At 44.5% G+C, this 20,635-nt stretch overlaps 1 protein-coding gene across 1 annotated transcript in view; it reads left to right on the top strand.

Annotated features, from left to right (window-relative positions):
• RCOR1 (REST corepressor 1) overlaps positions 1–20,635 on the top strand; it is an 87,445-nt gene that overhangs the window by 54,537 nt on the left and 12,273 nt on the right. Inside the window, exons 4-7 of the mRNA XM_064169457.1 lie at positions 9,271–9,323; positions 13,193–13,354; positions 15,897–16,015; positions 19,966–20,044. Of these exons, the coding sequence (XP_064025527.1) occupies positions 9,271–9,323; positions 13,193–13,354; positions 15,897–16,015; positions 19,966–20,044 (413 nt within the window). The remainder of the gene's footprint in view (positions 1–9,270; positions 9,324–13,192; positions 13,355–15,896; positions 16,016–19,965; positions 20,045–20,635) is intronic.

Genomic DNA, 20,635 nt, shown 5'->3' with positions numbered 1-20,635 from the left:
CCCTCTGCTGAATAAAGAGCTGCTGTGATATAAACTCACTCTGTTCTTAGGGTGTGTGATCTATGTGTTTATCCTGTCTGTAACTTCCAGTCCCCATCTTGAAAGGTCATACATGGGAATGAGTATTCTCTCCCTGTCAGAAGTTCATGTGTGCTCATTTTTATGTTCTTACTTGACCTACAAATGTAGTATCTAGTGCCAAGTACATTTAATACAGTCCAGTACCTGTCCAAGTGATAGCTATACTCACATCTAATATGGTCATAGATTAGGTCTCTAGGCCCTCCATGAACGTCCTTACAGTGGGCATCTATGTGGCCTTCCTGAGGGTGGACAGCAGCAACATCAGAAAGCCAAGAGAGCATCAACTGACTGGCTTTCCTTTATGGAAATCCTCATTAATACACCTCCCCACACATACACAGTTTGTGGAGCTTTTCCTTGATAGTGTCAGCTGGGGTCCACCTTTAGGAATGAGCATATGTTGGTAAAAGCTTTAAAAGTAACATATCAACTAGCAAAGGGTTTTTCTGATAAGCAAGCTTTGGGCATGCTACAAAAACTGTTAGATTTTTCAGTACACCTGTCTACAGTGCAACCTTGCTGGTGTAGCAAAAATCAAAAGGCAGGTGCCTGAGGTCTTCAGCCATCACTGGAGTTTCAGCTTTGTACTTGCCATTAGATATAGGCTATGCAAAGAGCAGTATTGCAAAAAAAAAAAAAAAAGTAAGAGGGGGAGAAAAAGAAAAGGGGAGGGGGGAAATAATGGTGTTCCTTATCTGGCTTATTAGTGTGCACTGCTTAGGTGGGGACTGGTTACTTTTGTGTGAGAAAGGAAGCTTTTGGTAGGTATCAGGGGTTTTAAAGGAATAAATCTCCCAGCATGGAGCACTTTGTCTGTTTCTTGTTTTATGCTCTCCAAAGCTGCAGGCTCCAGGTGTGATTTGTGAACAACTTTTTCTGACCAGCGCTGGTTTACCTATCCATGCCCATTCCCACCCCCTGCTCTTCTCTGCAAGTGTGTGGTGCCTAGGCAAGGAATAAGTTGCACTTCTGGCTGAAACAATCTGATGCCTTGCTTGAAGTAGGAGAGCTTTCCTGTTTTCAGTCTTGTGTAACATCCCAGGGAAGTGAATTTATATGGTATGCAACCACACAACAAGTGTAAGACTTGGCTATGTGAGTATCGTGTTGCTTTGGTGGTGGTCACTTGTTTAGTGCTCCGAGTGAGCTAGTGCAAAGAGAAGGGGCAGCCTATGTAGCTAGGGCTGGGGGCAGCCAGGTCTGAGACTGTCGATCCTGTTGGGTGAGACAATCTCAGTCCTTTCAACCACCACCACTCAGTGCTTACGTGGCCTCACTGCTGCTTGGGTGAGGGGAGATAACGCAGCAGGAGAGGAGTGGTTGTTTCTCAAGTGCAGCAGTTTCTTAGTCCAGTTACTCAGGGGTCTGCCATAGCAAACTCCTGGCCAAGCTGGCAGCCCATGGCTTGGTCAGGTGTGCTCTGCTGGGTTAAGAACTGGCTGGATGGCCAGGCCCAGACACTGGTGCTGAATGGCACCATCTCCAGTTGGCAGCCAGTTGCTAGTGATGTGCCCCAGGGATCAGTGTTGAGCCCAGTCTTGTTTAATAGCTTCATTGATGATCTGGATGAGGGGACTGAGTCCACCATCAGTAAGTTTACAGATGACACCAAGTTGGGGGCAAATGTCAATCTATTAAAGGGTAGGAGGGCTCTGCAGAGGGACCTTGACAGGCTGGATAGTTGGGCAGAGTCCAGTAGCATGAAATTTAACAAGTCTAAGTGCCAGGTTCTATACTTTGGCCACAGCAATCCCATGCAGCACTGCAGGCTGTGGACAGAGTGGCTGGAGAGCAGCAAGGCAGAGAGGGACCTGGGGGTACTGGTCAACAGCCAACTGAACATGAGCCAGCAGTGTGCCCAAGTGGCCGAGGCAACCAATGACATCCTGGTCTGTATTGGGAATAGTGTGGCCAGCAGGACTAGGGAGGTCATTCTGCCCCTGTGCTGTTTAGGCCACATCTTGAATACCGTGTCCAGTTCTTGGCTGTTCAATTTAAGAAAGATGTTGAGGTGCTTGAAGATATCCAGAGAAGGGCAACAAGGCTGGTGAGAGGCCAGGAACACCTGAGTGAGCTGGGGTTGTTCAGCCTGGAGAAGAGGAGGCTCAGGGGAGATCTTAATGCTCTCTACAACTATCTGAAAGGAGGTTGTAGCTAGGTAGGGGTTGGTCACTTCTACCAGGCAATCACTGACAGAACAAGAGGACACAGTCTCAAGCTGTGCCAGAGGAGATTTAGACTGGATGCTTAGGGAGGTGGTGGAGTCACCAGCCCTGAAAGTGTTTGGCTGGATATAGCACTTAGTGCTATGGTTTAGTTGATTAGATGGAGCTGGGTGATAGGTGGGACATGATCATCTCACATCTTCCCCAAGCTAGTTAGTTCCGTGATTCTGGGTCTTGGTAAATGTTTGTTGCCACCTGGGATTATGGGTGGCTGGATGCTAGGGGTGCTTAAACCTGGCCCTGCTGCTAAAGTAGGCTTCTAATGGATTGGCACCCTCTGGTCCTTTGTATGTGGATGAGAGATGATACACAGGTAAAATCTGAGTTACAGGGTGGCAAGTAGGTGGGCTGTTGAGAGATACTGTGGAGTCATAATACTCAAGGTGCCTTGCCCTGCTGCAGGTTATTTTCTTTTGCTCCTGTTCAGATACACTTGTCCAGGTAAGGTTGATTTTCCCTTTGTCTTCCAGTCGCATCCAGAATTTCCATCACTACTTGCAGATGCAATGTAGTTGAAGCCTAATTTCTTTCATGCCTTCAGTTGCAGATAATTACTTGCAAAAAAATTGAAGCAGCCTTTTTGTTAGTGTAACTTTCACTCTCTGTTCCTAGAAACAGTGTTAAAGGAGCCTGTATGTATGTTTGCCCAAGGTGTGTGCAGGTTGGGACACAAACCTGACCATCCTCTGTCTCTCTCTGCTTCTCTCCTATCAGTGACACAAATAACATCTTACCAAGACAAGAAAATAGCATTTCTGTGGCTGAAGTCCCTTTTAAATAGGTGGATTTTATTTTAAGTGATTCTGCCCAGAAAAAGTGATCAACCTGCTGTCTTTTGCTCTCTGCTTGCTCCCTACCTCCCTGTTGCAGCTGGCTTTGGTGCAACGCTTGTCCCATCTGTGCTTTTTGCGGCATCCTCTCCTGTGCCCGAACCACGAGGTGGCGAGATTGTTCCACCGATGCTGCAAAGACAGTGGACAGCCATGCAGCTGCTCGTTATTATAGCCAAGGCAAAACCTGTGCTTAGTTGTCTGTGCACCCTCATAATTGTGTTTTGAAACTTGGAAGAATTTCACGTGGATGTGTCTAATCTGTGTTCCTTATTTTTATAACATTGATCTCTTCTGGGTCTTTACTCTGTTTTTTTCTTTCCCCTGTTCTCAAGAGAGATGGAGGGGAGTGGGAGATATGCAGCAGCATCCTGAATTCCTCACAGGTTCCAGCATTGATCAAACCCTGTGAAGCACATTACTGAGGCTGTGAAGGCTGCTGCTTTTGTCCTCATTTCACCCTGTCCTGTCAGGGTATTGCATCACGTAATATGCAAAGTGTTCAGAGCTCCTGCAGTACCCCAGTAATAGGGGTGAACTGAGGTTGCAGCAACAGCTCTACCTCTGCATTCCTGTTGCTTTCTATAAGCTTTAGCACACTCGCTTCTGCTGCAAACCTCCTTGGGGTCACTGAGCCGACTAAACATGATGCAATGCTGGTAGGGTCATTAAGAAGCAATTTGAGTAGGGGTAGAAATTTTCTCAAAAGACCTGCTAGGAGAGATAGTTTCATCTGATCAAATGGTGGTGAGTGGAGTCATTGCTTTCAGGCATTTCCCTTTTCAGGATGGGGTCGAGAGAACTGGTGAAATTAGTGCCTCCCTGGTTTACGTCTCTCAATTCACTCTTCTAGGATGCGGAACTGAAAATCAGCAATGCAGTTGTTTGTTCTTGTCTCTCCTTCCCTCTGTCAGCCAAGAGAGTTCCCTTCATTTTGCCTCTAGTGAGGAATTCTTTCAGGAAAGATGGTTATGAAGAGAAAAGGGCGAGTGAGAAGGATGTCTGGAAACAAGACCACAAAATTTAGGGGGCTGATGACACCATTTTGGTCACAAACTCTGCTCTCTATGTGGCAGGAAGGGAAGCATCTTTTTTTCTGCTTCCTTTCCCACTCCCATTTATCTTGTCTCTTTGCTAGTGCTGCATCTGGGGTCCTTTGGTCATTTCATTGTAGACCTCGACTCTTGCATTAGGGGGAAGTGTCTTTTAGCATTTCTGAACACTCTGTTCTCCTCTTCTCTGGGGACAGTATGTGGGGCTCTATTCCCTTTGTACCCCCACCTTCTGTGCTGCTTCTGCCTTCCTGAGTGTGACTGCCTCTAGGAAAGGGCTCTTGTGGGCCAGTGCTCACTCCGTTTGGGGTATGGGGTAGACAGAAGCATCCTGCTCACCCCTAAACAGATGAAGTGTATGCAAGAGAAGAAATACTAGTTTATGATTCTCTTTTCCATCCCTCCCCCATCTGGTTTCTAGTAGCAACAAGAACCTTCACAGGAGCAATGCATCTCGTGTCACACAACTGTCTCCATTCAAATATTGTCTTTTTATGGCCTGATCTGTGCCAAAATATCTTTGCAGCATAGAGAACTGAGTTGAATGGGAGGGGAGAATGCTTTTGTCTGACATGTTTGGTGAAAAAGTATGTTGGTTGAAAGTGTGTGGTGTTGTAGTTCATACTAGGGGAAATGGGATGGGATTACTTTGTCGCTCTTGCTTATTCTCTTCTGGAGACTGGCTAAGAGCTGTGCTGGCAAACTCTCTTCTGGTGTAAGCATGGCTTAGCCCCCAGGCTTCTCTGGCTCTGAACTCTGATGTCTAAACAGATTGCTGGGTTACATGCTGAGTGTCACTGAATGCCACTGAAATGCAGTAGAGCAGAATCTCCTGTGTCTGCCACCTTGAGCTGGCTTAGAGGTACGTTTAGAGGTACGTGCGGCAGGCATAAGTGGAAGAGGGTACTTACTTTTCTGGTGTGGCATGTGAAGCATTAAATTTGTGTCAGTTCCAGGCTCTACTGGTATGGGAGACTAAAGGGATCCTATGACTCAGCTGATGCCATGCTCTTTCATATTTCATATAGAAAGGGATGGTAGAAGAAGGAGCAATGAGAAGGATTGCTCATGATGCTGTCATACTTCTCAGATGGTGCAAACATCAAAGCAAGTGAATCTGCAATTAGCCAAGAAATGACAGGCAAAATGGGCTAGATTGTCAGTGAGCAGGCAGAGGACAAGCCAATAGTAGTGTTACAATGGGGTACTTCTTGTCCTTCTTTCATCCACAGACACTCTTTTAGTATATAGAGGGAGCACTGCTGTGTGCTCGTGGTCAGTTTACTGCCTTACTGCCTCTTATCTCAATACTCTCCTCCTTTGCTGTAACAATGAGTGATGACACTGAGGCATCGCAGACCTCACCATGACAAGAAAAGCATCCTCCTGCCTTTCATAGTGTCCAGTTGCTCGTAGTCTGCTGTTTGGCCCCATGGTGTATTGACTTGAATCAAGAGAAATCTAACCAGTAGGTAGGATAACCTTGCTAATGTTCTTCCTTGGTTAGGAGAGGAAATGCTGTAGACTTTTATTTTTTTGAGGGGGTTAGGGTGCAAGAGAGAGGAAGTATTCTCACTGCATCTGACGTAGGAAAAGTAATATGCAGGAAAGGGGAACCACCTCATCTTTTATTTGGCTGTATTAAAGGATAAGATGCTGAAATCGAATCAAGAACTGTAGATCTTTTCACAGCAAAGAGCAGCTAGTTAATGCAGCAGTGCTTAGCATTCAAGAGCTTAATTCAGCCTTGGACTTCAGAGAATTCAACTCATTTCCCTCCCCCTCTCCCTTACACAAAATATATAACACTGCATGGGCAATACCTGCACGAAGAAAGCTGAGAGCATTTAGCTGAAGTACAGGGAAATGCTGCACTTGAGGCTTCCTGGCAGCCTTTGGTTTTTGTCTGGCTATAAAGACTGGAAGCATTTGAAGTCATTCTTCTGCCCACATCCTACTGATGTTCCCTGCTTTCTTTGGCATGTGAATGGAAGGGATGGTATGTAGGGAGGAGGCAGTTCCTTTCTTTGTCCCCATTTTCTGTGTGTGGTCCTCCTCAATTGTGTGTGGTTTTTGTTTTGTGGGTATTTTTTTTCCTTGTCAAAGCTGATTTCTGAGGTCTCTACCCTTTGATAACCGTCAACAATTCACTGTTCCATTAGGCAGTGGAGTGATTTCAGCCTAAGAATTTTCTGTTACAGTCCCCATCACCTGCACTGTCTGTTTAGTGGTTTATTATGTTTACCTTGTGCAAGAAGAAATCTGCAAGACGGGATGGTTTTCATCCCATGTTCAGTATGGTTCTTAGAAACAATTTGCTGACCAGAAGAGGCCAGAAGCATTTGTACTACAGGAGGTACAAATAGTTGGGGCTGTGCCTTTTTCCAAAGGGCTAATAAAACCTTTACTGAATACATTCAGAACAGTGTCTAGCAGCAGTTTTGTCAGCCCACTGGGAGTCCCCACTGTGTGCAAGTAGGAGCTTAGAAGAGCAAGCACCCTTGCATGGGGCGTCCTTTCTAGTGTGGAGCTGTGCGTGTATGTACTATGTGCTTTTCTGCCTCAACGTATAGCTGTATGAATGTTCTCATGGAATAGACCATGGCACTTAAGGCCTTCTTTTGCAACACATCTTTTTCCCAAAAAATTACTAATGACTCTCCAAATGAGGCCAGCGTTGATACAACTCATCATATTGTCTCTTAAAATGGGGTGTCTGAGTGCCTAGATTTTCATATTGATGGCACACTGAAAATATGAGAGTAGTGCTCTTATGCTCTGCATTTCTTCATCTATTGTCTCTCTTTCTCCAATGTGTTTTGATGTAATTGCTTAGTTTGCTCAACTGAAGGAAGATTTGAGGCTTTAAGAAATGTTGTGCTATTAGTTTCAGAGACTACGTAAGAGTTCTCAAAAACAGAAAACCTGGGGGAAACTCATTGAGAGCTGAAGTTGTCAGGCCCAGACTGTGGGAAATGTGCTTTCCTTAGCTGTAGCGCACACAGAACCATTTTCTTCCGGAGGTGCTGCATGTGCACTCTGAGTCAGGTGCACAGCAGTTTCACAGTATCACAGTATCACCAAGGTTGGAAGAGACCTCACAGATCATCAAGTCCAACCCTTTACCACAGTGCCCAAGGCTAGACCATGGCACCAAGTGCCACGTCCAATCCTGCCTTGAACTGCCCCAGGGACGACGACTCCACCACCTCCCCGGGCAGCCCATTCCAGTGCCTAATGACTCTCTCAGTGAAGAACTTTCTCCTCACCTCGAGCCGAAATTTCCCCTGGCGCAGCCTGAGGCTGTGTCCTCTTGTTCTGGAGCTGGCCACCTGAGAGAAGAGAGCAACCTCCTCCTGGCCACAACCACCCTTCAGGTAGTTGTAGACAGCAATAAGGTCACCCCTGAGCCTCCTCTTCTCCAGGCTAAACAACCCCAGCTCCCTAAGCCTCTCCTCGTAGGGCTTGTGCTCGAGGCCTCTCACCAGCCTCGTCGCCCTTCTCTGGACACGCTCAAGCATCTCAATGTCCCTCCTAAACTGGGGGGCCCAGAACTGAACGCAGTACTCGAGGTGTGGTCTGACCAGTGCAGAGTACAGGGGCAGAATGACCTCCCTGCTCCTGCATGTGACAGAGAAAAGCCTGTGCTGTGCCCACCTCAGGTAGCACCCATCATCCCAACATCCCTTTGAATCCAAGTGCTCATTTGTCTGAGCTGCCCTTTGCTGGCTGCTGCCTCTACACAGCCCCACGGAGGCTGCACAAAGGATTTAAACACCCAGGCTGGGGCATCCTTGCTCTTACTTACAAAAATGCCATGTGGCAGCAATTGGCAGCAGTGTGACTGACACTGCAGACATGGCAGCTGAAAGCACTACTCAGGCCACCCTAGGTCTTTGTCCTTACCAGAGCCCTATCACAGGGAAATGTCTGTCTGGAGGCATCACTGCAACATCAACACCGGTTCATTCCTTTTACCAGTACAAGAAATATCCTTCCCAGGCTCCTGCTTTCTTCAACCTGACTGAACAAACAAGCTCCCTAAGATTATTTGTGCTTACCAGGCCGGGTTCTATCTGTAAAGTGAACACCAACAGCACACTGATAAAAAGTTTGCTTGCATTCCTCCCTGGGTATCTGCAGAAAAATAGGGAGCAATGATTCTTGAATTCAAATTTTGGACTTCAAGTTAAGTCATTTAGCAATGAAGTGTGTACTAGCCATGAGTCTTTCAGTATCCTCACATACTGGGGATCCCACAGCAACCAGTGCTTCCAGCATCTTCTGCTCTTAAGTGAAGTAGGAGTTGCACTGTCGAGCTTGGGTTTTTTTTTTTTCCAAAGGTGTTGTTACAGTGCATTTAATAGCAGCCAAGTACAAGGGCACAGGCTTCAGAATGCCACTGCTGGTACTGACTTGGATTCAGCTCTCTCAAATGGGTGCTGTTGCATATAGTGTAAGCTCAGCCACTCATATGGGAAGAGACATTTTGGTTTTAGTCTCATCTATGTGAAATGTAGCTCTTCGTGGCATCTTCACATTGTTAAGGTTAAAAGCTCCTGGGGGGCCTAATAATACATAGAGGTGGAGTTTCATCCAAGATGTAAAACTGCTGAAGCATAAGGTCTGAAAATATTGCCAACATATCTGCAGTGGTTGTGCAATGCTTGGACTCTGGCAGTATTGGAAGGTATGGATTGTGTCTGAGGACTTTTGTTCTTAAGAAAACAACTGCTTTGGGAGAATAATTCTAGGAAAAAAAAGTATCTGGGACAGTCATGTCCATAGCTTTGGTGCACAAGTTCTGAAGTACTATATACCATGTTTCAGAAGTGCTGAAACTGGGTTGGATATCATACATCATTTAGGCTTGTTAAGAAAAATACCTGGTAGTTTGTCTTGTGACTGTTCTGTTGCTTTTGTTTACTACTTCTCCTGAACAGCAGCCATTCTTGAATTCTGTGTGAAGGATGCAGTGAGCACAACTGAAGGCAGAGCTGCAGGGCTGGGGCTTAGAATGGGAAGGGTAAGAGGAGATGGTTTTATAAAACGCTCTTATGCCTTGTCTTTGTTTTTCAGTGGACGAATATATTGCCATTGCTAAAGAGAAGCATGGATACAATATGGAGCAGGTAAAAAACTCTTGGAATATTTATCTTTAAATCTTTTACAGTAGGTATTAAGACATGAAGTGACTGTCTAGAACTGCTTCTTCCCTTTTGTATGGTCTGTGGTTTGGTTTTTTTTTACTTCTCCTGACTTCTCCAAAACTGGCTGTTCTTAGTAGTAACCTGTGCTCTGGGGATTTGAAGTTCATCCTTAGTTTTACTTCAAGAGTCAAAAGGAGAAAACCAAACCCATTTTAATTTCTAGCAGAGTTTAACCATGAGTATTATGCTTCCTATGGTGGCTTGAACATTTTCACAATGCTTACACTGTGTTAAAGAGATTGGCTTGTCTTTGGACAGCTGCCTGATTGCATTGCAGTTTCCAGTTGATGGCTCCACCTCTGCCTCCTGGTTGTATTGACAGTTATTAATGAGCTATTGAACCATCTTATGCTTTTCTGAAGCAAACCAGTATCCACAGTTATTTACTTCAAAAACTGTGCTGCAAATCCTTTTGTATTGAGTAAATGAGCACCTGAGGTACCTGTGCAGTAGCAGTGGATGGCTTTACCAGCTGTCCCTGAGGTTAGCCTGTGCCTTTTAGCCTAGGGATGGAAATCCTGTCTGAGGAACAGACTTCTTTACTCCACACAGTTTAGAGTTGTGTGCTAATCTTTCCTGGGTTAATTAACGTGAATCTCAGCACTCATTTGGGGACACAAGTATACCTGGGACTGGGAAGCTTTTCTGAATTCTGTGGAGCTTATGCACTAACACTTGGCTGGAAACCTAATGACATAGTATACTAGCAAATGATGCACTATCTTTACAAAAGGATTCTGTGGAAAGTTGATGAAAATGTTCAGGGAAAGGCCAACAGCGTAGAGACCAATCATTCACATGAGCAAGTTTTCTATTTAAACTGCTGTCATCTTTGCCCCAGACTTTTAGTAGTTGATACTTGTACTCAAAAAGACAGGAACAAGAGCATTGGAATTGAGAGAGCCAGCAACATTTCCAGCAAAATCAGGAATGATCAGACTTGCTAATTATACTTTCCAAGGGTAGAAAACCAGAAATAAAAGGAAGATGAAGGCACTGAAAGGCTGCAAACTTCAGTGAAAAAAAAAGAGTGGTAGCTCACTTCAGTTGAGACAGATACATCCTGGTATTGGATATTGTGAGTAATATTTGCCCAGAATAGGTGGTCATAGGGTAATAGAAATGGGTTTAATTATTTTAATAGAGAGTGTAGGCTGGTCAAAATTAAGCTTGTGGGTTTGTTTTTTTAAACAGTGTTCAGTTCTTGTGTTTTGAAAGACTTAGATTTGTCTGACAGAGATTTGCATTCATGTTAACATTGTAAGTGCAGACCTCCCATTCATTCCTCAGTCTTTCACTCTGATTTTCTCCCCTTCTTTGTGTACAGAAGTAGAAGTTATGGGACTTACCCCAGCAGGATGTAAAGTGGCTGAGCAACATGTAAAAACGTCTCCTTCCTTCTAAAAAGTTTTTTCTCCTTCCCTAATAATATTGCATAATACTCTGGCATTAAACGTGTTTCCCAGGTCCTTCAGGATATCCTGGACAGCTCAGCTAGGCGCTTCCAGAAAATACTGGAGAGGATCTATCTTGTATCACTCTGGAAGACACATACTCATTTTGTTTTATAGGACAAGTGTCAAGGCTTTTCAAATCAGGATGATTAGTTGTGTCATCAAGGGATACTCTCTCTTCAGATACCATTAGAGTTGCTGTTGGCTGGGTAACTGTGGATAAGCTGATATGAGCTTCCTGGAAGCCAGGCAGAGCTTGGTTTACATTTGGCCACTGTTTCTGGCCTTTTCTAGCCAAGGCATCCCTTTCCCATGCGTGCATCTCTCAGCAGCCAGTCTCTTTGGACCCCTGTGCAGGTGGCTTGGCTGACAATCTTCACAGAAATTCCCATTCTTCTGTCTGTGCCCCCTGCCCAAAGCCTACCTTTGTAGATGAAGATGTACCAGTTTGTTGGAGGGAATGGCAAGCTGCCGGTCAGGGTGGCTGGGGCATGTGCTGGCACTCCTCTGCCCAGTAGCTTTTCTGTCCAGCTGGCTGCATATGCACTGCACGTGGCTCCTATATAATTCTGTCCTTCTGTCCCCTTGCTGGTGGCCGAGCGCCCTGTTGTTGGCTCTGCTGCTGTCAGATGGCTGGAGGCTTGGGGCTGTGCTGGTGAGAGTTCCTGCAGCATCACCACCCCTAAGGCAGGGAAAGGGCAGGCTCTGGCAAGCAAATGAGCTCCAGCAGGGCAAGCCCACTTCAGCTAGTCTTGCAAATGGCTGTAGGTGGTCGTGCTGAGCCGTAACAGTCACAGGCTTTTGGAAGCACTGCCGTAAGTCAGGCTGGCAGGAAAGCACACCTCACAGCCAATGCCAGACACCCTTGAAGGCTGGAATAGCAGTCTAGACACTTGTGTACATCCACAGAGCTCTGTTAGGATGGCATGGGGTGGAGGAAGAATTCTTTACTGCTCTCTTGTTCAACAAGCCTATGAGGAAAACCTTTTTGCTTACTTCAGCCCTTGCTGTCACTGTAGGGGGTATTTAACACTAGCCTGTTCTCCCAGAATGTGTCTCTCATTTTTCCCTTGCTTCCTCGCAGAAGGTATTTGATACATCTTGTAATTGAAGTTGAAATGAATCATTGAGGAGAGAAAACTCAGTCTACTGTAGCTGCAAAATAGTTTATTTCACCCTGTGCCTGCCAGGGTGGATGGAGATAAGTGTCTATGTAGTTCCTACGACATTACTTGAGTGACAGTGTTGCAGTCAAGGCTGCTTCTTGTCCTGCAAGGTGGCAAAAGGGAGGAGAATGATGCCTGGGCATTGTTGGGAGACCAGCAGGGTCAGGACAAGATCTTGTGCAATACTAGTATTTATATACATGCTCTCTGCAAGATGCCTTAAAGGAACTGCGTTTTGCATAGCAAAGAATAACGGGGAACCCCCAAATTTGGAGGGATTTTGCAGCACTGAGCAGCCAGAGTGGAACTACTAGATTAGAGTCACTGTGGCTCTGAAACCCTAGCTGAGTTTGCATATGACAAGCAGGTTACTCTGGTGTTTTACTTTGCATGTTGGGAATTGTTTTCTCTGCACAGCCATTGCCGAAAGCTGGTTTGTAGTTCTGCTGAGTCAGGCCTTTCCAAAATGACTTGCATGTCACTGGCATGCCAGATGTAGTGATGTGTCATAACACACGGGGGCTGTGCACTCCTGGGAGAGAGGTGGCTGCAAGTAAGTCATCAGAGATGACAGGAGAATGTTGACAGGTAGTGAAGTACAGTGTCTGCACTTTGAAACCTAGAACCAGAGTCTGCAACAGTGAAGTAGTATCTCTCAAGAGAACAAACGAGCAGTCCCCAGTTCTCTGCGTTCTTCCCATGCAGTCTCCCCCTTTTCACCCTTCCCCTTAGAAAGAGCCCCATAAACAAATGTAACCCTTCCCCCCCAGTCAACTAAACTGTCCTCACTGCACAAGAAACGAAGGGAGTTGAGCACTAGCTCCTATTAGCCCAACCTGGGTTTAGGGACTCTTCCTAAGTCTATGCTTAGCTCTCCAGTACATACTGTGATAAGTAAAGCAGGAATAATTCCTTAAATTGCCTTCTTTCCCCTTTCTGTTGTTTCTGTCTTACTACATTACCACCTGTGTGCCTTGGATAAACATCTAGCTGGTCTTCACAACTGATAGGGTGGAGATCAAGTTCTGGGTTTCTTGAACACAGAAGTATCTGGTGTAGCTGAGAATTAAAATTGTCTAGCATGTTGCCTGAGAAGTGTTTAATCCCTCCCTTTGTATGCATATAATATTGCTTGTGATTACAGTTGTCCTGTTGGTGTCATTGTTCCTAGGCCCTTGGAATGCTGTTTTGGCACAAGCATAACATTGAGAAGTCTTTGGCAGATCTGCCAAACTTTACTCCGTTCCCAGATGAGTGGACAGTGGAAGACAAGGTCTTGTTTGAACAGGCCTTCAGTTTCCATGGGAAAACCTTCCATAGGATCCAGCAGATGGTAAGTGGTGTCACAGGAATGGAAAAGCACAACAGGCAGTTGTACCATCATCAGTTATGGTTGTTCTGGGTTCCTTTCTAATGCTCTTGGTAGAGAACAAGCCAAAGGGGAAGTTAGTAGAAAAATACTACCATAAATAGAAAGAAACTACTTAGTTTGCACAGTCTCTGTAGAAATGTTTTCCTGGTTCAGGATAAACTTGGACTGTGTAGGTTTTTTTGGTTGGAAATGACAGTATTCAATCCCCAGCACACTAGAGTAGCATTTGTATCAGCTGGAAATCAGGCATGCTCTGTGCACACATACCCACCCATACAAAGAGTAAAGATCATCTGTGTGCCAAGTTGACTTTCTTTTTTTTGCAGCTTGTTTTTTAGGAATTCATTTTGACTGTGGAGTCTTTTGCTTAATCTGATTTGGGACTGTCAGTGGATGCTGTGGTGTGGAGGTTTATACATCACTGCAAGCATTCAGTCCTTGGCTTTTGGTTGGTAGTGGTATTTTTTTTAAGCTGTGATTGAGGCCTTCAAGGGTAGGTTTCTGCCTGAAAGGGAAACTGCTTAGGTGTGTGCAGTTTTTCAAAAGAGGGGGAGGAGGTGTAAGATAAAAATTTATTAATTGTATCTTGAAAGTTTCCTCAAGTGGTTCATCACCTAGGTGGGAACCAGGCTTTGTTCTTTGCTCTCCTGCAGTAAAGTGCCTCTCCAGAGTTCCAGCAGGACCTAGTTACACTGGTTGTGACCCTTTGAAGTGAGCATAGGCTGTTGCAGTCTGTTGAGCCTCTTCAAAGCACACGTGAAGGTCTGTCTTACTGATGCTGCTGAAAAGCAAAAGGTGACTTGCCTCCCAAGTATGAAGACCTGCCAGATCCCTTTTCAAAAGGGTGTCAGGAAAAGGCTTGTTCTCCTATCCTTGAAGTTCCTTCACTAGTGTTTTCAAATGGTCTTGAAGTCCTAGAGTTCCCTGCTTCCTTGGGTCACATGAGGAGGCTTGCACATACTGTGGACAGCTGGATACTGTCTTAAGAGTTGTGGACTCATAAAGGGTGGAGCTATTTTCTTTATTCCTCTGTTCTTACATAGGGAAAAACAAAAGGAAAGGGGAATGTCCTGGGGGGAAAAAGAGAACATAAAGCCTGTCCTGTTGCTTGTTTAAATACCAAAGCATGAAATTCTCCGTTTGGTTTATGTGCAGAAACATGACTCTCTCCCTGAGAGAATTGCATTGGAATGCATTCCAATACAGGAACACCAAACTCATGCATTGTTCCCTAGTTATTTTTTATTGGTTCTAGAAAAGCCATCCTGCATGAAAGGGATTAAATGACATGAAGCTTTCTGTTTAACAGGGTAGGAATTAATGGTTCAGGAGCACATTAGTTGTTGCTGCTGTGTTAGCACTGATGCCACTTAGAACTGAGGGGTCAAAAGAATCATCAAAGCTAGGGAATTAAGTGAGTTGCAATATTTACCAGAGCTGGTTCTGATATTTTGGCACTCTTAGCAGATGTTTGTAGCCAAGTGCATCGTTGTCATGAACAGCATTGTCCCTTTATTAGTTCTGTGGAACTCTTAAATTCCAGTGTACCAGCTTGTTATGTGGCTACTGGCAACACATCAATGCTACCACCTGTGGTTTGCTAGCACAGATGGATTTATGCCTGTGTGCAGCTGTGGGCTAGGGTCATAATTCTGGTGTGATCCATTATTAGAATCTAAAGTCAAACTGCAGTCTGAGAACCAAGCTTGTCTTAAATGGAGACTTCAGCTGCTGTATCTGAAAGAGCGAGATCTGTGTCTTGCTCACAGTTTTCTCATCCTCCCTGCCCGTCCTGCCCTCCAAGGTGAATCAGACACTTATCTAAAACATGTTTATTCAGCAAGAAAGGCTGGACTTTAACCTTGCAGAAGTCCTGTGTAAGAACATCCATGCAGAATACCTCAGAAGTAGAGATTTAAGATTACTAAAAATTCATGCTTTTTAAAGGCAGGACAAGGAAGGAAAGACAACATTCTGAGACCTGTGCTTTGCTGTATAGTCTATTTCCCACACAGTAACATTTCACCCTTTGAAAACATCTTTGTTGAGACTTCTGAATAGACTTAGTCATTGGAATGGTGTGAATAAGCCTTTTTAACCAAACATCAGAGATATGCTTGGGATGTAGCCTGTTATTCAGCAGTTCCTGTGGTTGCTTATGTGTGCCTGTGTTGGTGCTTAAAACTTCTGTTTTAAGACCCCATTTTGGATTTGCTCTTGCTATGTCCCTCTATTCTGAAGGGAACCAGCTACTTGGCTGGTGAATGAAGGCTTGCTGAGATACTCTTTAGAGATTCTAATGTCCCTAAATAGTAGGCACTAACCTGGAACACTCCTTCATAGGTCGTTTTTGGAAAGGCTGCTGAACTGCCTTGCTTGAGCCTTCGAGAGAATCCAACACAGAGAGATCAGATGTTCCTTGACAAAACCAGACCAATTGTATGTGAACTCCTGGGGATACTTTACATATAAACATCTAAAAAGATGCATGTTTAATTTACAGCTTCCTGACAAATCAATAGCCAGCCTGGTGAAATTTTACTACTCCTGGAAGAAGACAAGGACTAAAACTAGCGTGATGGACCGGCATGCTCGTAAACAAAAAAGGGAACGTGAGGAAAGGTAGGTTTGCAAGAAGAAAGGCTGTGTATTGACACACACTGACCCCTTTAGGCAATCTCAGCAATTCCTGTTACAAGCTGGATACAGGATTTTCCCAAAAAAACATTTCCTGGTACCACACCTTCTTTCCCCACCCCACTTCCCTGCTCTGCATGTTTTGCTTTGCTTAAACCCAAAAGGAATATGTTGGCAATTAGGTGAGCTCCCTTTCTCAACACTCCAATTTCTGATTGCCCTCTACTGCAGTGGTCACTATCCCATTACTCCAGAAGTTTTTTTCTCTGATACTGCTTGAGGGTGGAGGAAATGAAGTTAAAACTGTTTCCAAGCTAATTGGCACTGTTGTCAGCAGAGCTAGAGAGGCAGGACAGTAAAAGGAAGTAAAGAAAGATATAGAAATCTGCCTTTTTTCCTCTACATGATGCTCAATAGACTGAGGACCTGTATCAGACAAGGAACAGGTTCCAGGGTAGCACCCCTCAGCCCTACCATGTACATACACAACCTCTTCTCTTGCCTTTTACATAAAAAAAAACTGTTACCAGTATAAGGCTATTGGAGTGAGTGTTGTTCCCTCAGAAAAATGGACTTGAGGCTGTGGTTTTGAGTGACTGGGAAGAGGGTGGCACAAGGGAACTTGGGATGAGTTCTCTGGCAGAAGTGTCAAAAGGAGTGGCTACACAAGTAGATACAAGTGTCTACAACTACCTGAAGGGAGGCTGTAGCCAGGTGGGGGTTGGCCTCTTCTCCCAGGCAACCAGCAACAGAACAAGGGGACACAGTCTCAAGCTGTGCCGGGGGAGGTCTAGGCTGGATGTTAGGAGGAAGGTCTTCCCAGAGAGAGTGATTTGCCATTGGAATGGGCTGCCCAGGGAGGTGGTGGAGTGGCCATCCCTGGAGGTGTTCAAGAAAAGCCTAAGTGCCATGGTCTAGTTGATTGGACAGGGCTGGGTGCTATGTTAGAATGGATGGTCTTGGAGGTCTCTTCCACTCTAGCTGATTCTAAGAAGGGCTGGGTGCTTAGGATTTGGATGAGAGCAATGGTGTTCCAAAGGCCACTGAGCTTCAGCAGATAAGCTGGACTCCTGCTTGTGTAGCTTTGACTCCCAAGTTCACCCTCCTAGATATCTCTGCAAGCTGTTGAGGGTTTAGGCAGACAGTGGCCTTCTGTATTGCTACAAATATTTGTTCACTTAGGACCACCACAAGTCTTTACCTGTTTTTGAGCTGACAGGGCCTCAAAAATAAAATGCCCTCAGACACATGTGGGGAAAAAAAAAATTCCTTTGAATACCAGCAGCACTATCTGCTTGATGCAGGTTCCTTCTCAACCTGTTAAAAAATTAGTTCATGTCTTTGCTGGCTTTGGAAGACTCCTAATTTAATTAAGCAAATTTCTACAAAAGCTTTTTCCCTCAAAGGTCTTGCTTCTCTAGCACTTTCCAGGGAGATATTTGCTGGCTCCAGTGTCTGAGAGAGCTTTGTTTCAGAATGGAGAAGTAATGTGTTTGCAGGGTTGAGCTGTACTACGGCAGTGATTCATTCAATGTCTTCACTAGATCAACAATGCTGGTTTAACAAGCAGGGAGAATACCAGCCAACTTGTCCAGTATTTGGTTGGCTTTTTCTGGCCTGAGCCTCTTTCTCTATTCTTTTCCCTTCTCTGCAAAGACCGTTTTGATTTTTCTTCTTCCCATCCTGCCTCTTTTTAAAATAACTTGTTATTTTGGCTTGGTTTGGTTGACTTTCTCACTAATTTATGAGTGGAGGAAGAAAATCTCTTACAAGGTGTATGTTTTTGTCTTGTGTGATGTAGTTTAGGATCTTTTGATGCTATGTCTCTGTTTTTGTTCTGTGCTCATAAATGAGATTACTGCAATCTGGAAATACATCTCTCTGATAACTATGTCTGTTTGCTGGGGAAAGCAGCACCTCAGACTACCTGGTGATTGGGAAAGAACTGTATGGGCTGCCAAGTGCTGTAATTTTGTAACCTTGGAGGCAGACAGCTGGATTGGGAATGCAAGCGAAGTACCAGGCCATCAGCTTGATAGCGATTTCTCTTCTTCCCCTCCGTTATCAAACCCCTTACACCTCTGAAGCATTTGTCAGTGCAGACATGCAGTGCATGGAAGCAAAGCCAGGTGAATTTGAGGTGCCTGGATTTTGAGATTGTACTGTCGTAAGGTGTTGGCAAAACTTCAGAAATGTTCTTATGTAAATAGTTACCAGTGCTTAAAACTGCAGAAATGAGAGGGTGGGTTTTGATCTAGCTCATGTCTAGAGAAATTGCTGGCATAGAAGAGCAAACTGCGAGCGCAGCCAAGCAGAAAAGCTGAAATACGAGCCTAGGGGAGAACTTCAAGGAAGCTCTCTTGGAGATGTAGCAAAGAGGCAGTCTGATATATCTCACTCAAATACTGGTATATGTCTTTGGTGGTTAGGCAGGGAAGTTCCCCAACTCCTCAGACTGTCACTAAAATAGCTACCAGTGCATTTGGGACCAGGTTTTCAGTAGCTGATCTTAGTTACATGTAAGGGGCTTTGTGTATGCAACTCTGGGAGAGAGTGCTTGTAAATATTCCCTGGGATGGTCATTGCACTGACTAATACCTTGCGAATCAGCTTGTGAGCCAGGCAGCTTGAGAGAGCAGGAATGGCATGTACAAGTGACTGCTCTTGTGGTGGTGGTTTAAGCCACCCAGCAGCATGTTCCTTCTTGGCCTGTGTCTGCACAGCACATTGCTGCAGCAAGGAGACAGCCAAGCTTGAGCACCAGTACTGCAGCCATGCTCCTTAGCACTCACTGTGCCTACTGTGCCCTGCTGCTGTGTGAGTGCCCTTTGGCTGGTTCCAGCATCCCAGTAGCATGACACAGCTTTTGACTGGGTTTCTCTGCACAGCCCTGCTTTGCACTGCTGCTGTGACACACCTGACACCACCCAAAGTTCTTCATCCCAAGCTGCAAAGTTTGACATGATAAAATAAGTTTAGGCTTTCTTATTTGTTTATTTCTTTGTGTTCTTCTCATTGTTTCATTTGTGTTTTTTGGGGGGAGTTTTGTGTTGGGTTGAGGGGAGGGGGATATTGTTGGTTTTGTTTTTAAAAAGGCAGCTGTGATTAAATCAGCTTATTTTTCTGTTTCTGAGTATCATCCCAAATAGTACACTTGTTAACTTGAGTGCAGTACCAAAATTCTAAATACATTTGATTTAGTATCTGATTAAAATTACAGTGAAACCAAAGTGGCTGTGTGCTCCAAGGTCACTTTCAATATGGCCTGAATTTCATGCCTACCCTGTGACTGATAATCTCTCTTTTCCAGGGAAGAATGAAGCATGAGGCTGTCACTGAAAAACACCCAAACTCCAAATCAACCAAAACAAGCAAAAACAGACTCCCCACCCGCCTCCCAAAAAAATCCCAACCAAACAACCCTGCAACAAATAAACTCCCCCAAAAAAACCACAAACCCAAACAGCCCAAACATTTTTTCTGCTTGTTCTTAAGGGAGTTGTGCATGTCTCTCTTGCTAAATGTTAGTTTTATGAAAACTGTGGCTTAGCTACTTGCTGTAATTCTAAGTCTTTGTTTCTGTCTTGTTTTGTCTAAAGTTAAAATAGTCAGCATCCCACATGCTTTAAATGATAACTTGAGTATTCAGTTTCACGTATCTTGCGTTCATCTGAGCAGACTGACTTTGTCTAAGTGCACTACTGAGAAGTTCTCCTTTACAAGACATGGTATCCTTAAGAATTTCTTGACTTAAAACAACAAAATCCCCCAACAAATAATAACACCCACCTCAGACTCCTAAAACAACCAAGTACTCTGGGAATAAATAGAAGTGAAGCTACTGCACTTGAATCCAAGCATTTCTTTTAGCATGATATTGATAGAAAAAGAGGGCCTCGTGAACTAATACAGTGCTGCTTGCTTTTGTCTTCCAGTGAGGATGAAATGGAGGAGGCAAATGGAAATAACCCTATTGATATTGAAGTTGAACAAAACAAGGAGAGCAAAAAAGAGGTATAATTCTTTTCTTACTGCTGTACAAATGAAAGTGTTTCCTTAACTTCTACATAAACTAGTTAGTGACATTTTCTTTGTGTTGTATAGTTGTCATACAAGAAAAGAGGAATTGTCTTCAGAATTGTTCTTAGGTCAATACAGCAGGGGAAAATAAGTTATTATGAATGTAGCTGGGAAAATTCAAAAGTTTACCATTTCATGATAATGTACTCTGTGAGTGTTTCTAGTCTTTAGGATTCTGTCTTTGGCTGTGTTAGCTTGAACCACCTTCAGTGATGGTATAAATGGAGCTGAAACGGAGTTGTAGCACTTGTATCCCCACTGGGATGGCTGGGTGGAAAGGAAATAAGTCATTGGTTTTTTTCAGCTATACTAGCAAGAATATGTTTATCTACACCTTAGACTCAAAGGTAAACCACAAATGTACTGAAATCCACAGCAGTAGTTCTGAGGATTTTGGTGGCAACTACTGCTGAACAGCAAAGGAAAAGAGGCCACCCCCTACCCAGCTACAATGTCCCTTCAAGTAGTTGTAGACAGCAATTACCTGAAGGGACATTGTAGCCAGATAGGGGGTGGCCTCTTCTC

This window comes from Pogoniulus pusillus, chromosome 1, assembly GCF_015220805.1.
Source record: "Pogoniulus pusillus isolate bPogPus1 chromosome 1, bPogPus1.pri, whole genome shotgun sequence".
Taxonomy (NCBI): Eukaryota; Metazoa; Chordata; class Aves; order Piciformes; family Lybiidae; genus Pogoniulus; species Pogoniulus pusillus.
The sequence above is the reverse complement of the archived record's forward strand: the minus strand, read 5'-3'. Positions and strand labels throughout refer to the sequence as shown.